This window comes from Corythoichthys intestinalis, chromosome 9, assembly GCF_030265065.1.
Source record: "Corythoichthys intestinalis isolate RoL2023-P3 chromosome 9, ASM3026506v1, whole genome shotgun sequence".
NCBI lineage: Eukaryota > Metazoa > Chordata > Actinopteri > Syngnathiformes > Syngnathidae > Corythoichthys > Corythoichthys intestinalis.
The window spans coordinates 39,125,590-39,146,875 of NC_080403.1; the positions used below are offsets into that span (position 1 = coordinate 39,125,590).

A 21,286-nucleotide genomic window follows, 5' to 3' on the forward strand; every position below is an offset into this window, starting at 1 on the left:
CCATTGTCAATGAAACATTATTATTTAGTAAGGCGACAGCACCCTCTGGTGTACAAAAAATGAAAAAACAAAAAAACAAAATTACAAACTGGGTTACGGCGCTTGAGGTGTTTATTCACGGCCGACGTTTAGCCAAGCTTGGCATTGAAGAGACAGGACGGAAGAGTGTACGCTCCTTTGTTTCTTTGAAATAAGTCAATGTTTTGGACACTCTGGTGCGGTTTTTTGGCTTTGTGCCGCTTTCCCCGCTTGCATACAGAGCATCCGACATTCTGAACTTTCCGTGCATATATTTTTTTTAACCCTTCATTAACCGTCGACGGGATGTTGTGCTCGTCGACGGATTTACGTCATCGATGACGTCGACTATGTCGACTAGTCTGGACAGCTCTAATTTAATAGCATTTAAGCTAGCGGACATTTAGTATGCAAGTTAGTAGAGGTGTGCAAAATTTCCGATTCTTAGATTATTCGCGATTCGGCCGTGGAAGATTCGAGAACGATTCACAAACATCCAAATTCCGATTATTGAAATATGCCAAGTAAAACGGAAGTACAACACACTCAGCGCGCCGCGCGGTCTTCGGGACGGAACGGAGCGGGAGTAGCTAAACATTATGCTTCTCAATAACCGGCCCCTCGGGTAATGCCAACGCTCAACTCACGGCTCTAGCTCAACTCATGCCACGAGATAAAAAAACACAACAACATACCTGACTGCTGCCGAAAAGCTGCTACAAGTACAGCTAAGCTACATAATGTTACGGTAGATATCATTTATATAGGACTAGATGGATTATAGACTCGGTAGCGGTAGCAGCACATCTGCAAAAGGCTAGATGCGGGCGTCAGTAAACGGCCGCCATCTTAAAGCAGTAAACTTCCCTGCTATGCTGTTGTAGCGAACCTTCCAAGCAAACCGAATTAACTTTTTATCTAAAATACTCCTAAATCGGTAAAATATTGACTTGAATCTATCTTTAAAATAGTTTTAAAACTTTCACATGTCAAAAGTAGACAAAAGGGAAATTATGGAATAACGGGAGCAATTTTAACAACTTTAACGGTTGATTCACAACATTAAATTAATTGAATGTAGTTTAAAGCTGCTGATACAGAATGGGGACTGGAGTTTTTTTTATTTAATGTTATTTTTGTATATTTGTTTACTGCTATATGTTAACTTGATACTGAAATAGTTTGGTTTAGCCTGAGAGTATTTTTGAACAATTTTGGAACTAATGTAGAAAACTTTATAAAAAAAAAAAATAAAAAAAATAAAAAAAATTAAATTTAAAAAAAAAAAAAAAAGGAGGGGGGTGCATCAATAATCGTTTTATAATTGAATCGGAGCCTCTGAATCGTAATCGTAATCGAATCGTTAGGTGCCCAAAGATTCCCAGCTCTACAAGTTAGCCAAATTTTTTTCATACTTAAGACTTCATTTATTTATTAATTGTTTTATACCGTTTGAGGATTAACTCAGGTATTTTAATTTTTTATGTTCCAAATCCGATTACTCGATTATTCGAACTAATGAGTTCATAGATTAATTGACTGCTGGAATAATCGATAGATGCAGCCCTGATACATATAAATAAATACACAGGGGTCGCAGAGTGCTCCACCAACATCCCTGCAACCCTCGCGAATATAAGCAGAACAGTAGCTGAATGATTTTTTTTTTTTTTTTTTTTTTTTTAAACATTTTGGTTCATTTCCTCATCAATTATGAGGATATTGCATCTTTAGCACTATTCTGAAAGGATCAAGGTAACCTTATTGTAATCTACAACATTACAATAACCTATACATTCAGGACACTGAATATGCCTGCAAAGAGAAAACATATGTATAAATAACTTGGAACAAAAATGCATTAAATCCCACCTCATCTCTCATATAAATGTAAAAACAACAGATACTTTTAAGGACCTAACTACTGCATGCGCTAAATTATACAGTAGTTCATAAAGTTTTAGAAACAATTTTTTACGTTGATAAAGCTTAGCACAACTTTTGACATTATTTTTCCACCACGTCTTGCCACTTACAACAACAGGATAACCATTTACGCAAGTCAGAAACCAGTTTTAACTAAAATGTTTCTTTGGTTCTAATCTATTTTGCACAAATATATAACAAAACCGTGTCGTTTCAGGAGGTATAAAATATAAAATAACATCTAAATTTTCGCATAACTTAGTTTCTATTTGCCCTGAATATGAAAAATATTTTATCCTACAGAAGTGATCACTTCTCGAAGAAACATGCTTTAGTTAAGTCACTGAGCGCAAATGAAGGGCAACACATCCAAAAATAGAATATATGCTAATGCTCGAGTATGTATAGTAGACCCTTGTTGATGCAAGCCCCCTAAACATCGAAACGCATGGGTGTGGTGAACAAGATACACATTAGGGCATGAATACATTGGCTTAACTGTCTGTATTATTTTTACAAGTGTAAATGAACATGTAAGTAACATTCAAATTTTCAAAAGGATTGCTCACACTAACAAATCCAGACAACCTCTATTTAGGATTAACAAGATTTGATGTATCCATATTTTGCCCCCATGGAATGTCTGAGCAGTGGTCAAGGTTAGAGATAAAATTAGAAGCAAATGAGTTTTGAATGAGTTGGTCTATAATAATGCTAAATATGCAAAGCCCGGTCTGGCATTTTAAATTTCTGTGGAATCCTGTGTTATTCTTACTCAAGCCAACATGAGATGATTTTAGGTCACAGAACCTTGTAGTGTATTAAGGTCTTAGGCTTCCATCTTTGTTCTAATAATTGGATGTGTGAAGAGAAACCCCTTGTGTCTCACACAAGCGTCGAATTTATATTGCCAACCAAAGGGAGCCTATCAAACAGCCAGACAACATACACTCGAAAAGTGAGCAATGCGCACGATACCAGAGCAAGCAAGCTTTTCTTCAATATTCATTCAATCTATTCATCTCTCTCCTGCGATAATTTCCGGCTTCTGATGACAACTCTTCAGACTAAAATATCCTTGGAGGACCTTTAAGTGTCTTTGCGGCCGCTCGGAGAGCAGAGGGCTGCTGGGTAACTGCCATGCAGCAGCAGTGCCCTTGGGAGGGATTGCTGGGCGACTTTGCAGCTTCAAGTAGGACAAAGACAAGAAGCGTTGTCACCTCCAGCTGATCCGAGTCTAGATACGGCGTAACCCAAGGTAACAAGGACATGCACTAATGGCAAGAGCAGTGGGACAAGAAATGACCACAGGACTAGGGATGTCCCTGATCATGTGACCGGAAATCAGGCCCAATCCCATCAGAACCGGGTTGAAAGAAAAAACTGGGTTTTTAAGATGTATTTATTTTAGCGCTGAAACGATTACTAGAATAAATCGAGTAACTCGAGTTCGAAAATTAATCGAGGAATTTTATTCACTTCGAGGAATCGTTAAATTTTGCCAGCTCTATGCATCACGTTTTGCCCGGACTACTTTTAATGCGGCACAATCTGCCTGTCGCGATAACAAATTTTAGTACGCTATATATTGTCTCATAAATTATTGCTGATATGCGATATTATTGCCATTTTTTTTTTTTTAAACCAATTCCACCGATAATGTAGTGACAATCAGTGACAGTGACATCCTGATAAATCATCCATTCAAATGCAATAAATTGTTATTCTTAAATAAAACACAAACTATATTTATTCATGACAGTGACATCCTGATAAATCATCCATTCAAATGCAATAAATTGTTATTCTTAAATAAAACACAAACTATATTTATTTATTTATTTTAAACACACACACAAAGCACAATGACTCATTTGAAAGCTAGCTAAGTGCAGAATATGAAATAGATGAGCAACCCAATGCCATTTTTGTTCTCTGCCAATTAGGCCACCAAAAATGTTTACATGGTATTTGATCCAAAATGAGACATCTTGTCCTGCAAAGTGCACATGTTAGCAAATTGAAGTCAAATTATTCATTGCCAATCAGATTTTTCATAAAGGGTGTCATTTTAAAACTATTCTTAGTGTAGAATCTGAATTATGAAAGATACGTATAACTAACTATAACTCCAGAAATCGTTATTTATATGTTGAAAATGACATGCTTTTATTTTGAAATGTTCACCGGAAGTATGTTCGCAAAACCTCTAACCGTAAACTTTACACTCCGCAAAAAAATGTGCACTTCTCTTTTTGTCATGCAAGTTGTGTCAGTAATAGATTTTTTTCATTTACTTTTTTTTTTTTATGCAAATGCAGTTAACCAGCGATTTTTCATGTTGGAAGTGTCAAGACTGTCAATGCTTTATAGCAGGCTAAAGTGGTTAGTACATTGTCTTTTTTCCATGACCCTCAATGTAGCAATGCTAACGTTTTACAATGTTTAATACGGATGTGTTTCCTTATTTTGTTTGTCTGAACTTTAATTCTATGGCGTGTTGATGACAAATAAACATCTGTGAAAGGAACTGGAGTCTCATATACCATCAACATGCTCTTGTGCAGAGTGCACTCAGCACACACAAACACGCACGCACAAATGTACGCACGCACGCGGCGATAAATTGCAGCCGTGAAAGTTACCGCCCTCATTTTTATTTACCGTGTGATAAATGGACTTATTGCATATCGTTACAGGCTTACGGCACAATGCGCTGACGTGACGTACGTACCGGAAAAAAACAGCGGTGGCGGATATATTTGATTTCAACCATGCATGGATATAAAGATAATGACGAAGAAGCCGACGAAACCCAACAGAAATGCACCAAGAAAAGGCAGAAAATGTCAAAAGTGTGGGAACATTTCAAGTTGGACACTAAGGCGAATACTGTTTGTTCACTGTTAGACTGCGCTTGCATATCATTACAGCACGTCTTCAATGCTCAGCATCTCCACCGGAGACATCCTGTTTACCGCGAGAGCAGAGGACCGATACCCCAAACAAAGTAAAAATTGTCAAATTAAAGTTAATGTAGCGCTAATACATAAGATTAACGAAACTGTACCTTGTTAATATAGCATTAGCCCTGCGTAGGGCTGGACTAAGTTTCTATTAATTATGACTACTGTCAACGCATGGCTAATGTGCCTTTCATAAGGCTTTATTTTTGTGAAAAAAAAAACAGCGCTGTAGAGTGAAGAGGGTGTAAAATAAAAACAAAGATAACTGAGATGTCAATTTCAGCTCAGTAATGATGGATAGAAAAAACAAATAGCACTGGTGCCTAATGTGCAGGTATACAACAGGTATCATAAATTTATTTTGAACACTGCAAAAACTCAATATCTTATTAGGATTTACAATTTAGACTAAAATGAAAATTCAATTGAAACACGTGGGGAAAACACCTTTTAAGTGATGTGTGTTGTCAAGCGCAATGACATTTTTAGGTAAGAAATAGGAAAAACAAATTATAAGATATTAAGTTGTTCTAGGTTCAAATGTTTTGGCCACGCACTCATGGAATTATAAAAGGAGAAGAACCAACATATTTTTATAGTTCTGTTTTTATTAAGGCCAAATGTTTTTAGTACGTACTTACAAAAATCCACAAAGTTGAAACTTATATCATTTTATATTTGTCTTTTTTTTTCTCTAGTGGTATCTATGATGCATTTGTTGGATGTCATGTCAATGTACATCTAAAATAAAGACATTGTCTAGATTCTAGAAATGGTTCAATATTAGGTGAAATGTCTTCTTTTCTCATTTATAATTGGTCTTTACCTAAAAAAATGTTTTATCCAATTACTCGATAGAATTATTAGTAGAATACTCGATTACTTAAATATTCGATAGCTGTAGCCCTAAATTTTACTTTTAATTTTAAAGTTCTGCAAAGAAAAAAACTAGTCAAGATGTACGAGGATATTCCCAAAAGAAACAAAAAAAGATGCGTTTTGCACTACACAACGTTCCAATAAGTCATAGCAGGCTGACTGTAAGATAGCGTCATGCAAGAATGATAGTTTCTGTAAAATTAAAATATTTTATATTTGGATGTGCTTTTCCCCCTCCTTAATACATAGCCGAGGTATCGGATCAGTGTTAGAAATGAATATGTGATCGGGACAACTTTAAACACAACCTTCTTTCCGGGATTTGAATATTTCAGAAAGAATTGCCAGCTTATAAGGTGCAGGTGCAAGCCAAAATCCTCACATTGCAAAAGACATTGTTGCTAACTCATTCTCCTCGATATGAATGGATTGACCAAAATGTTCCAAATTCAATATGTAACCACTTGGAACAAAGGTCACATGCAGCGCTTAACACAAAAGTAAAATAAGTAAACTGTTTACATGAGCATAAGACAGACAGAACTAACTGGAATGAAGACAGCTCACGTGACAATATTTTTTACTGGCACAGACCCGAGTACAAAATTCAGTAAATTGGAACTAACTTATTGCAGGTTGACATATAATATTAATATTTAAATCGCTGCAGAATATATAAAATGTCTTTGTATCAATTCATTGTAATGATGCTGTGCAGGAAGTTTAAAAAAAAAAAAAAAAAAAGGTTTTCCTGTAATAGGATATCTGGCTACATTTATCTTAATTGAAATTAATGATAAATTTTCATTTGTTGTTATTAGTGCAGCAACGATTAATCGATTAACTTGAGTATTCGATTAGAATTTTGCTGCTTCGAGTATTCGTTTAATTAAAGTGGCGTTGTAATGGTTTGTTTTGAAAGAGTTTGCATTTAGTTTTATTGATTTGGGTGGATACACAGCCCTCTAGTCTGCCTCATTTCACATGGCTGAATCCAGCTGCTCCCTGTTAAGACCAACATAAGTTAAAATTTTTGTTTGAGCTAATGTTTTTTTTTTAATGCATTCGTAAAGTATATTTAGCGTTTTTTTGTGGGATGTAATTTTTTTAATTTATTTTTTTTTTTTTAGCATTTTATAGCATTTAAGCTAGCAGACTTTTGCTATGTAAGTTAGCCAATTGTTCTTTTGTTGTACATAAATCCTCATTTTTTTAATACCGTTTGAGGTTCAGCTCAGGTATTTTAATTTTTTATGTTCCTTATCCGATTACTCGATTACTTGAACTAACTAGTTCATCGATTAATCGACTACTAAAATAATCGATAGCTGCAGCCCTAGTTGTTATATTGCATACAATGAGAAAAATCTTTTTTGAATGTACTCATTTCCATGCGAATGTTGCATTGAGAAGAAAATAGCTAGTGAATGTATCTTCGACCGACAGGAGATCATAAAAACAGCCTACAATACAGATGGTTACCAACTATGACTAGGTTAGGCCTAATGCATCTTATTGTAGTGCTACTATGGCTACAATCATGCCATGCTGTTAAAAAATCATTCCACTTCAGCGAGAAAACAGAATGTATCTTACATGTAATTTCTACAACTGGCTGTACTCAGAGGAAGGCTATGACAAATGAAGACTAAAGCATCTATTAAGATTGCTGGATTAGCCTTGAGGAAGACAGACAGGCCACAAAAGCACAAGTAAAATGGCTTAGCCAGGTCACTGTTTGCAACACTCAGAAATAGCTCTTCACGTCTTGAATGGAGGCTTGACATTTGAGAAGTGTCTCGACCATGTAACCGTCAACTAGTGAAAATGTGTAATTGTGTACCATTAGAGAAGAAAGCAATTCTTCCTTAACAAGAGCGGGGTGTAACGGTACACAAAAATCTCGGTTCGGTACGTACCTCGGTTTTGAGGTCACGGTTCGGTTCATTTTCGGTACAGTAAGAAAACAAAATGCAAAATATAAATGTACTAGTTGTTTATTACACACCTTTCAACAATAGGAACATTAGCCTATACAAAGCTAGAATTCTGCTCAAAAAGTAGCGGGTATTTAAAGATAATCTAACAACAATTTGCCTTTCAGACCCCGCATATTGGTCAGCTTTCTTTCTAAAAGAAAGAAGAAAAAAGAAGTCCTGTGCTAAAGAGAAAAGCAATCCCAATGACAAAGATTTTAACATGTACAAATGAAATGCCTCAATGAATTATTTTTTTTTTTCTTATGAACGGATTTTCTCAAGTTAAAGCGCCACACAGAAATCCATAAATTTTATTTTACAAATGTGATGTAGTATTCATTTATATTGTATATTTTATGTTGAATAACTTTAGTTCCTATGTGAATATTAGTTCCTACTTGTTTTGTTGTGGTAGGAGGGTTTTGTATTGAACACGGGGCCGTGTTGGTTATTATTATAGCAGAGAAGACAGCAGTAAATCAACAAAGACAAGTCAACTGTGCCTCGATCTACCACTCAAGAGATCTGATGGGCTCAAAAACTGGGTTACGATTGCATATTATCGACCGGATCCACCGTATTCTTACACGAGTGACTTCGGGTCTGCCCGATCCAAGCTACTGGTAGTAGTATTGACGCAGGAGGGTCGCGTCTCGCGTCAAATAATTAACTCTGCCGTTCTTTTCTCGTGTGTCGCGTTGAGCCGCTTCTGGGACGCGTCTAACACGCGGCCGCAGTGCGACTGGTGTGCATTGGCTGACTGACTTTAACGCCCGCGTTTCACTGCGTTCTTGCGGCGGCCACGTTGTCGCGCCGTTGACGTTTCTGGGTTATACTGTCCTACCGTGTTGGTCCTCATTATAGTAGAGAAAACGGAGTAAATATAATCTACACAAAGAAACTGTAACCCGATCGACTCACAGCCTCGAAAAGTAAGGATTACATTACGTCAGAAACTCATTCGGTACGCCTCCGTTCCGAACCGAGCACCACGTACCGAAACGGTTCAATACAAATACATGTACCGTTACACCCTTAAACAAGAGTCATAACTGAGTGTTCTTGTAATGACTCTGACTAACATCCTGCTTCATAACATCCTGCTTCATAACACCCAACCTGTGCTCCAGCTAGGCAACAAATTGATGGCAAAATTATTTTTTAGTGGCTTAGCTTGTAGGACTAATCTACAACCAATAGTCACCTCACCTCACAGCGTTTTCACCAGCGTAATAGACTGAAAAAAAATTTAAAACAAAGAGCGTCAAAACGACACAAAATCTGGTGCACCACAAAAAAAACTTCTATCTGATACTTTGATAGGTAAAATCCAGAGGGGGTGAGATTAAGAAGAAAACGTACAGAAGAAAGAGAAAGCATGCATTTGAAAAACAGTCAGCTCATGAGAAAGTGGGCCTGTCCAGTGTAGCGGTGCAGCAGGGCCGTCCCAGCAGGCAGCCCCTCTGATTTCATTAATTAACAAGACAAAGAGTACAAAACAGATGGGCCCGTAGAGGAACTGGGGCTCCCGTGTTTCACACACAGCCCCACATACTGTACACAAGCACCCTGATAATGTAGTACCAACATAAGCGCTAACAAAAATACCCATGCTTTGACTTGCTCATTAATGCACCTCCAAAAGTACATTGTAAGCAACCTGTGAAGACCTTCTTGCAACAAAATCGTAAACTAACAGAAGCTACAACTGACAGCGGTATTGTCAAATCAGAATCAACAAAAAGCTATGTGCACAATGAGACAAAAGTAGAGAGAGAGACTGTTTGGATACAGCAGGTTCAGCTCGCACACCTCGACAATGGAGCAAGTATTTAGGTAACGAAGCTTACTAATGAGCACCTCTGCTCTAAATCGAGCAAGTCAAACCCCTATGTCCCTGTAAACCAATGAAAGCTTTGCTTTGCAGGGCTAGGTAATCGGGCATGCGTGCTAAAGATGGCGTGCACATGTAGAGCCTGGATCCGCCTCCAGAGCAGGTCCAGACTTTATCTGCAGATCCGAGGCCGGCATGGACCTCGGAAGCCCAATCCAGTTTGTTTCCTTCAATCCGATTAGTTGCTTTTCAGATCTATACTAATTACAGCAATCCTCCCACCCTCCACTTCTCTGCCACCCTCTATATCCCCCTTGTTCAAGTCTTGACCACGTCAGCATTAACCGCTAATCTCCAACTCAGGCCAACAGCCAGGCTCCACTAACCAGGTGTTGGACTAGTAGACAAGTGAAGTGCCATCGGTGCACAGCAGCTGGTTCAAGCATATGCAGTTTCAGTGTGTGGCTGCAGATGAAAGCATTTGTGCCATACGGACAAAAGGAAAAATATTTTCAACAACACTGCATCGCAGTTGGTTTAATGTCAGACAAGCAGTCTTTCTCCATTTTTGAAACCTGCCTTGCAATTTTTATTACTAGACTTTAAAAACAGCTTTGGCTTATGCCTTGGCATTTCTTACTTATTTTAAATTATTGATCTATACTGTATAGATTCATTCACTTAGTCATTAATTCATTTCATTTAATTCATTTAATTACACTGTGTAAATTTGTTTTGGTTCTAAATAAGTGTGTTTTACTGTCTTACATTCAAGAAAGATTTATATACAGAATTTCGTTGTAGCTGTCTGTGGTCACTTTTAGTATGCTGTATAAGTAACTTTCTGTTGAGTCGAAAATGTCCAAAATGTCATATTGCTAAGGATACTCCATTTTAGTCATTTGTAAAGTATGTAGTTTTTGCATCAGACTTAAGCAAATTCATTTGTATGCTTTTTTTTTTTTTTTTTTTGCAAACATAATTAAGAAATGTTAACACCGCAGGTCAGTTCTAATTTTTTTGCTCAAATGTGACCCGTAACAGACATTTTCATGCAGTCCAATTGCAATGGTTTCAAATCTAAACTTGGGCTTTTTCATATTTGAATATTATTCGGATACGTATCCGATGCCTCTGCACTAGAGCTGCATCTATCGATTATTTTAGTAGTCGATTAATCGATGAACTAGTTAGTTCGAATAATCGAGTAATCGGTTAATGAATATAAATTAAAATACCTGAGCTGAGATTCAAACAGTATAAAAAAATAAATAAATGAGGACTTACATACAACAAAAGAACAATTGTACAACTTATATAGCAAAAATCGGCTAGCTTGAATGCTATAACATGCTAACGATTTTTTTTTTTTTACAATGCCCTTAGAAAATGGTTCAAACACATATTCCCCCCCAAAAAACGGCTAAAAATACCTTAACTAAATTATTGAATGCATAAAAAAAACTAGCTTAGCTCAAACAAAAACTTGGATTATGTTGGTCTTAACAGGGTGCAGCTGGATTCAGCCATGTGAAATGAGTCATGTCATATTCACTGTTGCCACTAGAGGGGGGTGTATCCACCCATATCATTAAAACTAAATGCAAACACTTTCAAAACAAACCATTACAAGCCCACTTTCATTAAACAAATACTCGATGAAGCAAAATTTGATTTTTTTTTTCCTGATCAAATTACTCCAGTTAATCGATTAATCGTTGCAGTACTACTCTGCACTATGAATGCCACTCCCATGCAATCTATACGACATCACAAAGTGAAATACATCAAAACTATTCAACATAACAAACACGACCGAGCAATGGCGCGTAACGGCAGAAAAAAAATACATTTTTCTTTTTAATATAGCACATGAAGCTATCAGGTTAAAAAAAATGTTCGTTCTTCAAAAACTGCCACAAAGCTTGATGGTTAAGACCTCCAAAAGGGATCATATTTAGTTCCGTAAACACTGCGACATGTGACCAAGTGTCACACGTGTCGCACTGTGCATGCGTGTGACTTCTTGGACCCGTTACCTTGACACTTTGAGTTACATAAGTTTGCACATTATGAACAGCTACACAAAAATGCCGGAATTAACAAAAAATCTTAATAGGGCATCACACCCTGTGGTGTGAACGCAGCCTAAGAGTGTTATTTTTTAAAAGATTTAGTTTAAGCCTCTTTTATATTGATGCTCACTGCCTTATACATTTTGCTTTTAAATATATATATTTTGCTATTTTCATGACTTTACTATGTAAGGTAAACTAAATCAGGTTTCCAGTAAAATAACACGAATTACCCTCTTTTAACAAACAAATATAATAAGATTCTTTATAAGACTACTATAAGTAATAACACAATGAAAGCTGAAATAATTTTGATAAAATCCACATGAAGACAAAGTGGGGGAAGAAATTCTGATCACACCCATTCTCCTTTTACCTAACTGCTTCCAGTGAAGTATTTCTCCTGAGAAAACAAATACCAGTTGTGCCCTTCTCCTGCGTCCAGAAAACAGCACAGCGCTGCCCTGAGGCCAATTTCAGCCCTGGCAGGAAATCTAACCAGCAACAAGCTTACTCAAAAAAAACATACATGATCTCCTATTTATTATGTTGTCATTTTGCAGTACAGTTTCAGTGCTAAATCAAAATTAGACATTTTGTCCGTCTTCTTAAACATAGGTTGATGTTAACTGTAAAACTAAATGTTTAATATTACACACAAACGGTTGTCCCTGCAGTGTTAAGGACCTTGCGCCTGTCAATGTAGCTGGCTTGCAAAGGAAGCAGTACTGTGTTGATATCTCCTACTTTTGTCATGTTTTGTACCTTAAAAGCATATTTTCTCGCGCACTAAATGTTTGGCCTCGGCTAAAGGCGGCCTAGCTTCAGATCATTTTTACCCGTTCCAGGAAGGAATGTTTGTCTCTCATGACTTCACATCAAACCGTGGAAGGCTGGCCTTGAAATATGAAAACTGAGGATTTAAAATGTAAATATAGATACATATAGATTATCTACTCATGTGTGTATTAAGACTTTACGTCTTGTTCTTAAATTGTTATTGTAACAATGAAGCTGTAACACTTATGTTGGAACTGACTACATTTAAATACCATTTGATTTTAGATTATCGTGAAACATTGATAATAAAAAGGTGAATTTAACATTAGAATGTAGGCAAAACTGACAGTTATCATCTTTACCTCATGAGTGTTGTGATAACTACACAGAAGCTGTTTAAGGCTACATACTCATTAACATTTTTTTTTTTTTTTTTAATGTATTTCTAAGTCTCAGGCAGCACAGGATCGATTCCCACTCAGTGGCGATGTGATTGTGACTGCGAATGGTTGTCTGTCTCTTTGTGTTCCCTACAACTAACTGCCGACCAGTTTATGCTGTAGTCCACCATTCTTCCAAAGTCAGCTGGAATGGGCTCAAGCACTCCGCGACCCTAACAAGGATCAGTGCTGTTAAAAATGGATTTTAAAACAGGACAACGCCTTACTGTCAAGTATCCGCAAAACTGCATATTAAAAAGCTTCATCCGCCAAACAATCGTTCACATCACACGGATACAGTACACACAGACAAGCTCTAAAACAATAGTTGGAAATTTGAAATTACACATTACAATTGCTTAGAAAATTATTTCCACACTAAAAATATAAAATATTACGAGAACAATGCCGCTTTGTTAGAACTCCCAGCAGAGTACTCCCACAGAGATATGCACGTTTGCAATGTAATTTAAATACCTTCTACTCTTTTGATATCTTTCAAGGCACACACTTGCAAGATACATAATTATTGTTTGTCCATCCATAGCCATACAACTTACACACAGACACACATCTAAATAGAGTTGTTCTAAAATTAATGCATAATAGCTGTAAAGTTGTTATGGTGACAAAAATCCCAACAGGCTGTGTACTTTACAGCTCTGTCTCTAGTGGATGGCGTCACCCCCAGCAACAGGCTTGTTCCAACAACTAACCAACACTACCTTTATCCACCTTCAGGCCCATGCTGTGCCACTCATTTTCACTCTCAAATCAGCCTATTGTTATGTGTGTACATGTGGTTAGGACAGACCACAGACTGACAACACCAAATCTACATGACCAAATAAGCAACATTCACACCTACAGAGTGATTTGAATGGGAGTGTCACACAGCATTACATATGTAGGTTGTGTGAGACACATTTCTGAACACTGTTGAGTGCCCACATGTTACATGTGTAGGAGGGGAAATTACATGAACAGTGTCATTAATTAAAACTGAACTAGCAGGCATTCATGAGCATCACGCCAGACAGTCATTCTACAACTGCTTTCTTAAGTTTTTTCCTCTTACAGGACCACAAGAAAACATTTTCTAGCAAAGAAAAACTGCATAAACACCGTGAGGCGTTTGCAGGGGGTTTCGACCCCATTCAGGTCCCCCAGGTAACCATGGCAATGAAGACCAAGAAAGAACGCTTTCATGTTGGCGCCCTGAACCAGGATTTCGAGGGGGGAAATGAGCACAGAGAGGAGATGAGGAGGGGGAGGTGGGAAAGAGGTGGTGGGGGTGTTGCTCCAAAACGTACTCCTCAACTTTACAAGCCATACGGTGGGTGGCTAAATGCACGGAGGGAGAAAATACGCAACACGCATTTGGAATAGTTACAAATGTGCCACCGCAAGTAAAAGAGTTGGGACTCACTGTTTTGGAGTCCAGCTCATGTCTGTTTTGGGCCAGCACCTTTTCCACACCGGCCTGGTCTGCGTATGTAACGAACCCAAACCCCCTGGGAGGGGATAATAAAGAACATAACTTAGACTTGCATCCCCTAAAGTGCAAGAACAACACATGCATGGGTCCAATCCAGTGATTGAACGATGAGGTGCATACGCCTCCTTCTTACCTCGACCTCTTCGTGATGGGATCACGCATTACTGTACACTCCTTCACCTCTCCAAATTTGCAGAAGTAATCCTTCAAGCCCTCTGTAACACAGCAATGATTTTCTTCGTGAGATGGTGAGATGAGCAATTTTAACCATTAGCCTAGGGTGACCAAACGTCCTATTTTGCCCGGACATGTCCACTTTTCACATCCTGTGGCATACGGGACCAATTAGTGTGGATTGAAAATGACTGACACTTGGCACAGAATCCTACGGTACTATGGTGCCTGTGACGTATTCCCAGACAGCCTGACCAGTTGTTTAATTTCTTATGATCAATGAGTCTATTATCAAATGCTCATGTACCCAAAAGAGTAATTAAATCGAAAATACCTTTATTCTATTTTAAATACAAATTTGCCCATACATGCACAGTCACAGACTGGCTTTATCATGACGTTAACTGTCAATTCTCGTTCACAAACAAACCTTTTGTCACGACAGGAGAATACAGGCTACAGATATACTTGCTAAACTTACTTTCAAAGCTTTGTACTGGCATGATTTGTAAAATCCTGTTTGGTGTAGCATTGTTGCGCTGCAGATGATTGTAAACTTTTATAGCAATGTTTGATTTCGCCTCGGCTACCGGTGCTCGCTAATAGGGTAGCTATTAGTGAGCTAAGCCACGCTAGGCATTACGGGAAATTTGGTTTTGAACTGCTGCGTTTGGAAACATGCTGGTTGAATAGCTTGTCAGTTTATTTCGGTTATTGATGCGTGCAATCTAGAACAAAGAATGAGAATAACAATTGAGTAGGAATAACCATTTGTCAACGATAATTGCCGTGATAGTAATTAGAGGCGTGGTAAATTTCCGATTCTTAGACTATTCGCGATTCGGCCGTGGAAGATTTGAGAACGATTCACAAACATCCAAATTCCGATTAATACCAGGTAAAGTGGAACTAAAACACAGTCAGCACGGTTTTAGGGACGCAATGAGGAAAGGGCCGAGAGTAAATATCATGTTAAACTCATGCCGCTAGATAAAAAAACAATAATACCTGACTGGGGCCGGCAGCGGCTACAAACAACACCCAGTTGCTAGTTTGGTAGATATCACATATATGTAGAACTAGATGCGCAATGAGACGACGGTAGCGTTATAACATGTATAATGAACTAGATACGATATGACAGACTTGCTGGCGTTAGTAAACAGCCACCATCTTAAAGCAGTAGACTTCTCTAGAAGGCTCTGTTGTAGCAAACTTAATTTTTATCTAAAATACTCATAAATCGGCAAAATCTTGACTTGAATCTTTTTTAAATGATGAAAGAGTTTTAAAACTTTCACATGTCGAAAGTGGACAGAAGGGAAATTATGGAATAACGGGAGCAATTTTAACAACTTTAACGGTTGATTCATAACATTAAATTAATTGTAGTTTAAAGCTGCAGATATAGACTGGGGACTTGAGTATTTTCATTACATGTGTTTAACTGTTAACTTGATACTGATATAGTAGTTTGGTTTAGCCTGAAAGGATTTTTTTTTTTTAATACAATTTTGGAACGAATGTACAAAACATTAAAAGCTCGGTGTGCATCAATAATCGATTTAATAATTGAATCGCAGCCTCTGAATCGTAATCGAATCGTTAGGTGCCCCAAGACTCCCACCTCTAATAGTAATTTATAAAAATGTTTAGCTTGCACATACCCTACTGAGTGTGTGTGCGTGTATTGCAGTGGTTCTTAACCTGGGTTCGATTGAACCCCAGGGGTTCAGTGAGTAAGTCTAGGGGGTTCAGTGAAAGTTCATAAACACAAGGCCTTATTTTCATACTCTGACTAAAGGCTAATTGTCGTTTTAGACTAGGTTTTGGACTGGGTTGCCTCCAATTTACAGGCTTTATTCCTACTGTATATCTAACGGGAGGAGAAACTGGTTTGCTCAGTGGAAGGTTGACTCACACTTTGTATGAGGAAGTATAACAGACCTACAGGCAAAGGGTTAGCTGCAAAATACCAAATTTATTCGTAGAAAATTTGAAATTTGAATAAAATTCAACAGGAATTTGCTTGCTAGCTTAGCTTTATCCGTTTTGAATTTTACCCAAAAAAAAAAAGGTTTTATTATTAAATCCGAAGGGTTCGGTAAATGCACATGTGAAACTCGTGGGGTTCTGTACCTTTAGCAAGGTTAAGGACCACTGGTGTACCGATTGGACTTCATTTCCATGGGTCTGCATTATATTATTTTTTTTTTTTATCATTATCTAATTAGGTTTGTTTTGTTTTGCGTTATTTTTTAGGAAGAATAAAGCCTGTTTATTAACCTCTGAGAATTCGAATTGTTATTCTACTTTTCTATCCATACGGAGGAGGCACACTTTAAAAATATAAAAGTGATATAGGCACCTTTGAGGGAACTTCGAGGAAAATTCAAGTATCTCGAGGCTGGGCCGAGTGTCCTCTTTTTTGGAAATCAAAATATGGTCGCCAACAAACAGCACGTGCTTGATGGTAATTGTTGTTTGGACACCATTGCAGTCAGTAAGATGATAATAAGATGGGGGGGGGGCATAGTGGCGGGAATAAACAGTGTGCTGCGCGCATGGCTCCTGTGAGGGTGCACGGATAGCTGCAGTAAGCAAAACAACTCGCCAGCGTGGTCATCACTGTAAACTTGTGAAGGCATACGTGCTATCAAAATATTAGACGCTGTTTTCAGATAGGAAAGGACACACAAGTCGTTCAGAATGTCTGTATGTGTTATGCAGCGTTAATCTCTTCGCGTCTCGGCGAGACTAAATCCTAAAAGCTGATCCTCATTGAACAGAAAGGCATGCATTTAACTGTTAGCACTCTATTTGCAACTGTGGAATATGCCATCGTAAACACGGACGCATATTACGCTGTGAGCGTGTGTATAAAGTAGCGTGCGGGACATCTCACCTTGCGTCGTCTGCCAACTCAGACCCCCGATGAACATTTTGCTGAATGGGAGAAACACAAGCGGTAAGTCACAGAGGGTAACACGCGTGTTCTGGAAAAGCACAACACATCAGCGATATGAGGAGCGAAAAGTGGGGTAGTTGCGTGCAATATAGCATCATTAAAGTAAGGCGAATGCATCGGCCATGTTGCGAAGTCACCAATGGGCCAATGGGGCCGTTATAATCCCCAAGAGGACGAGAAGGATGACTAAAAGGGAGCGAATTTTTCCATTGATGGTGCAGAAGTTGGAGTAAAATGTGGCCTCCCGGAGGAAGATGGATGTGGAAATAAAAGAGAGCGTCTCCTCCGCTGAGTGGATCCATCCCACACACGGAGAAACACGCACACACGGCGTGCTTGTCTTTTGTCTCGGCTCTGCTCCCGCACTCAACTCAACTTAAAAGTCCAAGGTGAACTCGAACCGGGACGGAAAGGCCGGGCGAAGGCGGAGGCTTTTTACCAGGGGTCGTGGGGGGAGTTGTCCGTGACGGACGACAGGCTGCTCGGGCTCCCTTCCGTGTCCATGCCGCTCTCCACTGCTGTATTCCCGCACTGAGAGGAGGCGAGGAGAGCCAGTGAAGCTCCGCCGCTTGCTGCTCCAGACTCAGGGGCGGGCAAAACCATGGGGAGGTGGGGGTAGGGTGCTTAATGGGAGGAGGGGTGAGCGTCATACACACGCACACACAACCGAAGAGGAGAAGCCCCGCCTCCACCCGGCCTCACGGTACCATTGGCGCGCTCTCACTAGTGTTTCCCTCCGCTCACGTCATTGGCCCATCACAACATGACGGCCCATGAAGGCGTTTTTGAATATTTCCCCTCTATCTATACCCCAGCTTCTATTTTGCTCCCCTCTGTGTGCAACTGTGCATCATTATCATGAAGAAGAGGCCATCATTCACTGCATTATGCCAAAATAATCTCGGGGCTATGAAGGGGAACAACACAGTAGACTATATTTAATGCAGTTATATTTTTGTTTTGATGCATTACTGGGGGGAAATCATGGTTTCTTTTATTTCAAGGTCAAGTGTATCATGGACTGATGCTTCTCCAGTTTTGAGTTTGTACCCAAAGACAACATGACGACTCCAAAGGAAAACAACTTGGGATATGAAGTCAGGCGTTATATGTCTAGAGGACTGAAAAGGGTCTTTCTTTTACATTTGGCGGCAGATCGTCCTTTTCCACTGTGTTTGAGGACATTTACAGGAGTTTTTGCATTGCATTATGTTGACTTTTATTTGAAAAATAAAATAAAACAGTTACACATGGGCAGTACAGTGGTCTAGTGTTCAGCACATCCCTGCTTGCTTGAGTGAATTTTCTCAAGGTTTCCCGACTTTCTCCAATGTTCCCAAAACACACATGTTAGATTCACTATACAGTGCTGGCCAGAAGTATTGACACCCCTGCAATTCTGTTAGATAATGCTCAATTTCTACCAGAAAAATGATTGAATTTCAAATGCTTTGGCAGTAATATCTTCATTTAATTTGCTTGCGATGGAAAAAACACAAAAGATAATGGGGGGAATTAAATCATTATCATTTTTTTTTTACACAAAACTCCAAACATGGGCCGGACAAAAGTATTGGCACCCTTTGAAAAATCATGTGATGCTTCTGTAATTTGTGAACCATATTGGCCCGAATATAAGACGGCCCTGATTATAAAACGACCCCCTCTCTTTCAAGACTCAAGTTTAAAAAAAGACTTTTTGAACATCAAATTAATTTTTATACACAAAATATTTACAGTACATCCGAAACAAATGATTATAACAATATATTTGAGAGAAAATGCATGCTATTTTGCCTCATTCAAATTTTAATATCTGAACATTTAAATATGTAAACTAAAGTGCAGTCACATTCGTAAATGAATGGCTTCTGGGTTATGAAATGTAAATGATCCAATCTATTGTGATAAAACAAAAAAATTGCAATAACTGCATTAATCATCAAAGTGAAGTATAACTGTAACTGTAGTCTTGAAACATATCTAAATAAGGAAAAACATTGCAATAAAATAATGCAAACTGGTTAAACTAGTAGCTGAGATCTGTCATGACTGATCTTCACTTCAATGATATCTGGCGCCATCTAGCGTCGTGAATGGGGAGAGTAGCTGAGATCGGTCATAATAGAACATCGCTTCAATGATATCTGGCGTCATCTAGCGTCGTGAATGGGTATAATGTTTAGACCGCGAATATAAAACGACCCCCTCTTTTTAAATCTTATTTCAATGCAAAAACACCTTATATTCGGGCCAATACGGTAATTAACAGTACCTGTTACTTACCTGTGGCAGACAACAGGTGGTGGCAATAACTAAGGAGCCGTTTACATGGTGACTCTCCGAGAATACCAAAAATTTCAAATTTGCATTTGCATTTGCGTCTCCATTTGAACAACGTCGCAATTCTGCATGAAAACGATGTAGTATTCATGCCAGGCCCTAGGGGGCAGTGCAGATTTAGAGGGCGACAGAGAATGATGCACTGTGACCCCACAAAGCTCCCCCAGCCCGGAAAAAAAATATGCCCGCCCACTCAAACCAATGTCATTTTTCTTTTGTTCAAAAAGGCACAAAAAATGAAACATTCAACATATTAAAACAGTAAATTAAAGCCGACATTCCGCCATATTTGCTGTTTTTAATGTTTAGTAGCACCGCTGCACACGCCCAATGTGACGTGCACGAGTGCTGACTACCAAATATTAGGCTGAGGGTGCCAAAACTTTTGTCCGGCCCATTTTTGGAGTTCTGTGTAAAATGATAATGATTTAACTTTTTTTTTCTCTTTTGTGTTTTTTCATTGCAAGCAAAATAAATGAATGGGAATGACCACAATAGATAATGAACGTGTTGGTTAAACTATTACATGCTTTTGTAGTTGTCACTCTTTGAATTTTTTAATTTTGAGATCAAAACCTTCGTTGAGGACTAGTTTCTGAGTGACCTTGTTTTCACCACTGTATTTTTGCACACTCCTCCCTTGTTAATTGAAGACTCAAATTGTCCCAAGGTCTCACACAAAGTCAGCTGGCCTGTGCAGGTCTTTTCACACTAGCGTCAGCCCAGTGTGAAGAGCGGTCCACAGCAAGCGTGAAACGGGAGGAGCCACGTAGCCTGACGTAGACGTTGTCAGGAAGTGAAAAGCAGCAAGCATATTTACTATTTTCCCAAGCACCAATGCGATTTTTTTCATTGTTGCACTAGAAACAGCGACCTTTCCTATTTTAGGAGTAGGGGGCATGATAATACCCGTGTAAAGAGTTTTACTAGTTCCGGTGAGAAGGTGAATAGTTGCTGTTGTTGTTCGTGAACTGCATTTCTACACAAACGCACATCGAGATACCATTTTGCTCAGCAAAGAGAGGTATGAGCGTCATTTTTAAAGTGTCCCTGAGCTCGCAAAAGTTTAAAAAAGCGCATTTATCAAGGTTTCGTTGGCTATGGTTTGTGTATATCCGTCTGCCGAAACAGCCTGATAGCACTGATAAAAGTAGCCCCTCTGCTATTGGATGTTTTGTTGATGTCAGAGCGGCGGCGCTCTGAAAATAGAGCAAATAGCGAAAATTCATTCAAACTTGCCGTTCCGCCCAAGACAGCCGCCCACCACTCACTCCGCCGAGAAATCCCCTCCCTCGTACACATTGAATGGGTTGCTGCTGAACCCTTCACACAAGCCTGCCGCTAGTTTTAAGCGTCCATAGTAGGCAAGTGATTATGACACATTAGGTAGCACTTCCCAATTAATG

At 38.7% G+C, this 21,286-nt stretch overlaps 1 protein-coding gene across 3 annotated transcripts in view; it reads right to left on the reverse strand.

Moving 5' to 3' along the window:
- Window positions 1–18,131, reverse strand: part of LOC130921491 (RNA-binding protein Musashi homolog 1-like) — a 45,041-nt gene extending 26,910 nt beyond the window's left edge. For all 3 annotated transcript variants that reach the window (XM_057845467.1, XM_057845468.1, XM_057845466.1), the window contains exons 1-4: window positions 17,977–18,131; window positions 17,475–17,515; window positions 14,529–14,610; window positions 14,327–14,411 (exon numbers count right to left, since the gene is read on the reverse strand). In XM_057845467.1, the coding sequence (XP_057701450.1) occupies window positions 14,327–14,411; window positions 14,529–14,610; window positions 17,475–17,515; window positions 17,977–18,041 (273 nt within the window). In that variant the 5' untranslated portion in view covers window positions 18,042–18,131. The remainder of the gene's footprint in view (window positions 1–14,326; window positions 14,412–14,528; window positions 14,611–17,474; window positions 17,516–17,976) is intronic.
- Window positions 18,132–21,286: the final 3,155 nt, after the last annotated feature.